We start from the raw sequence: 1105 nt of genomic DNA, 5'->3' as shown, positions 1-1105 counted from the left end.
GCGTTTACATAAAATATGCATTGCGTATATAAGAGGGCTGCGCATGATTTGTGCCCGAAAAGGGGAAAAGATGTTACGATAAATAACGTTAAAAATCGATATTCTTCCAAATATTTCAAAATATGTGAATACAATTTAAAATTTTGTCTTGCATTATGTTTTCAAAATTATTATCAAGATTGTATTTTCTATTATTATAAATAATCGGTTTGCAATCAGAAGCGCCTATATGACATTTTAATTCCTATTGCTAGTATTATTGATTTCGATGATACGTGTGAAATTTTCCCCATAAGATTTCCCTAATAAAAAGTAGAAGTAGGCCAACAACCCTCTGTTTATAAATTGCACCTAATCTTCACACCCTCACGTTATCTCTTATAATATAGTTGACTTAATAAGATCAACTGTGTTATGAAAAAAATAAACATTTTTCTTCGATATGTTCTATATTTTTATATTATATATAAATTATGTTATATGTTTGTATCTAAATATTATAAATATTCTTATATTCAATAAAATAGAAGTACATGTTAAGTGTAGGTAACGAACGATTTATGTAAAAATCAAAATTTAACTAATAACTTAACAACATTGAATTTGTAACTATCGTAAAATAAATATCATATGTAGCTCTCTAATTATAGTGTAAATATTACATTTTTTACATATTCTTATAGTCCTATTTGCTGTTAATAACAAGAGGCATTTTGGCTTGCATTATTTTGTTTTTACAATAAGTATATCAAATTGCGGTGCTTAAAATTTTAATTCTTATAAATCTGGAATTGGAACAGCACAATATTTTTGAAGAGCACAATATGGAGGAACGTGAAAATTTTCGTTGCGTTACAGAATAATTTAAATTTTATATTCATCATTAGATATGTGCAATATTTTTTATAGAACTTAAGTGTTTATGTATAAGAAGCGACAAGAAGCATATAAATAAATTAAATTTTTGTTAGTCAGCCTGTTTTTCTTATGAAAATGACTGCTTGGCACCATTGGTATATTCTGGACTTACACTTGCTGCAACAGTTTCGCTTTAATTATTTTATTATATGTCATTTAACTGTTTAATTATTCATATATTAGCTTT

General features: G+C 26.1%; 1 protein-coding gene across 1 annotated transcript in view; it reads right to left on the bottom strand.

Moving 5' to 3' along the window:
* Window positions 1–1011: 1011 nt before the first annotated feature.
* The window catches only part of LOC117175084, a 1999-nt gene continuing 1905 nt past the window's right edge, over window positions 1012–1105 (bottom strand). The window contains exon 4 of the mRNA XM_033364629.1: window positions 1012–1035. Coding sequence (XP_033220520.1) covers window positions 1027–1035 — 9 coding nt within the window. The 3' untranslated portion in view covers window positions 1012–1026. The remainder of the gene's footprint in view (window positions 1036–1105) is intronic.

The sequence above is a fragment of the Belonocnema kinseyi genome, chromosome 6 (genome assembly GCF_010883055.1).
Source record: "Belonocnema kinseyi isolate 2016_QV_RU_SX_M_011 chromosome 6, B_treatae_v1, whole genome shotgun sequence".
Lineage (NCBI taxonomy): Eukaryota > Metazoa > Arthropoda > Insecta > Hymenoptera > Cynipidae > Belonocnema > Belonocnema kinseyi.
Note: the sequence above shows the minus strand (reverse complement) of the source record. Positions and strands in the feature narration are given on the sequence as shown.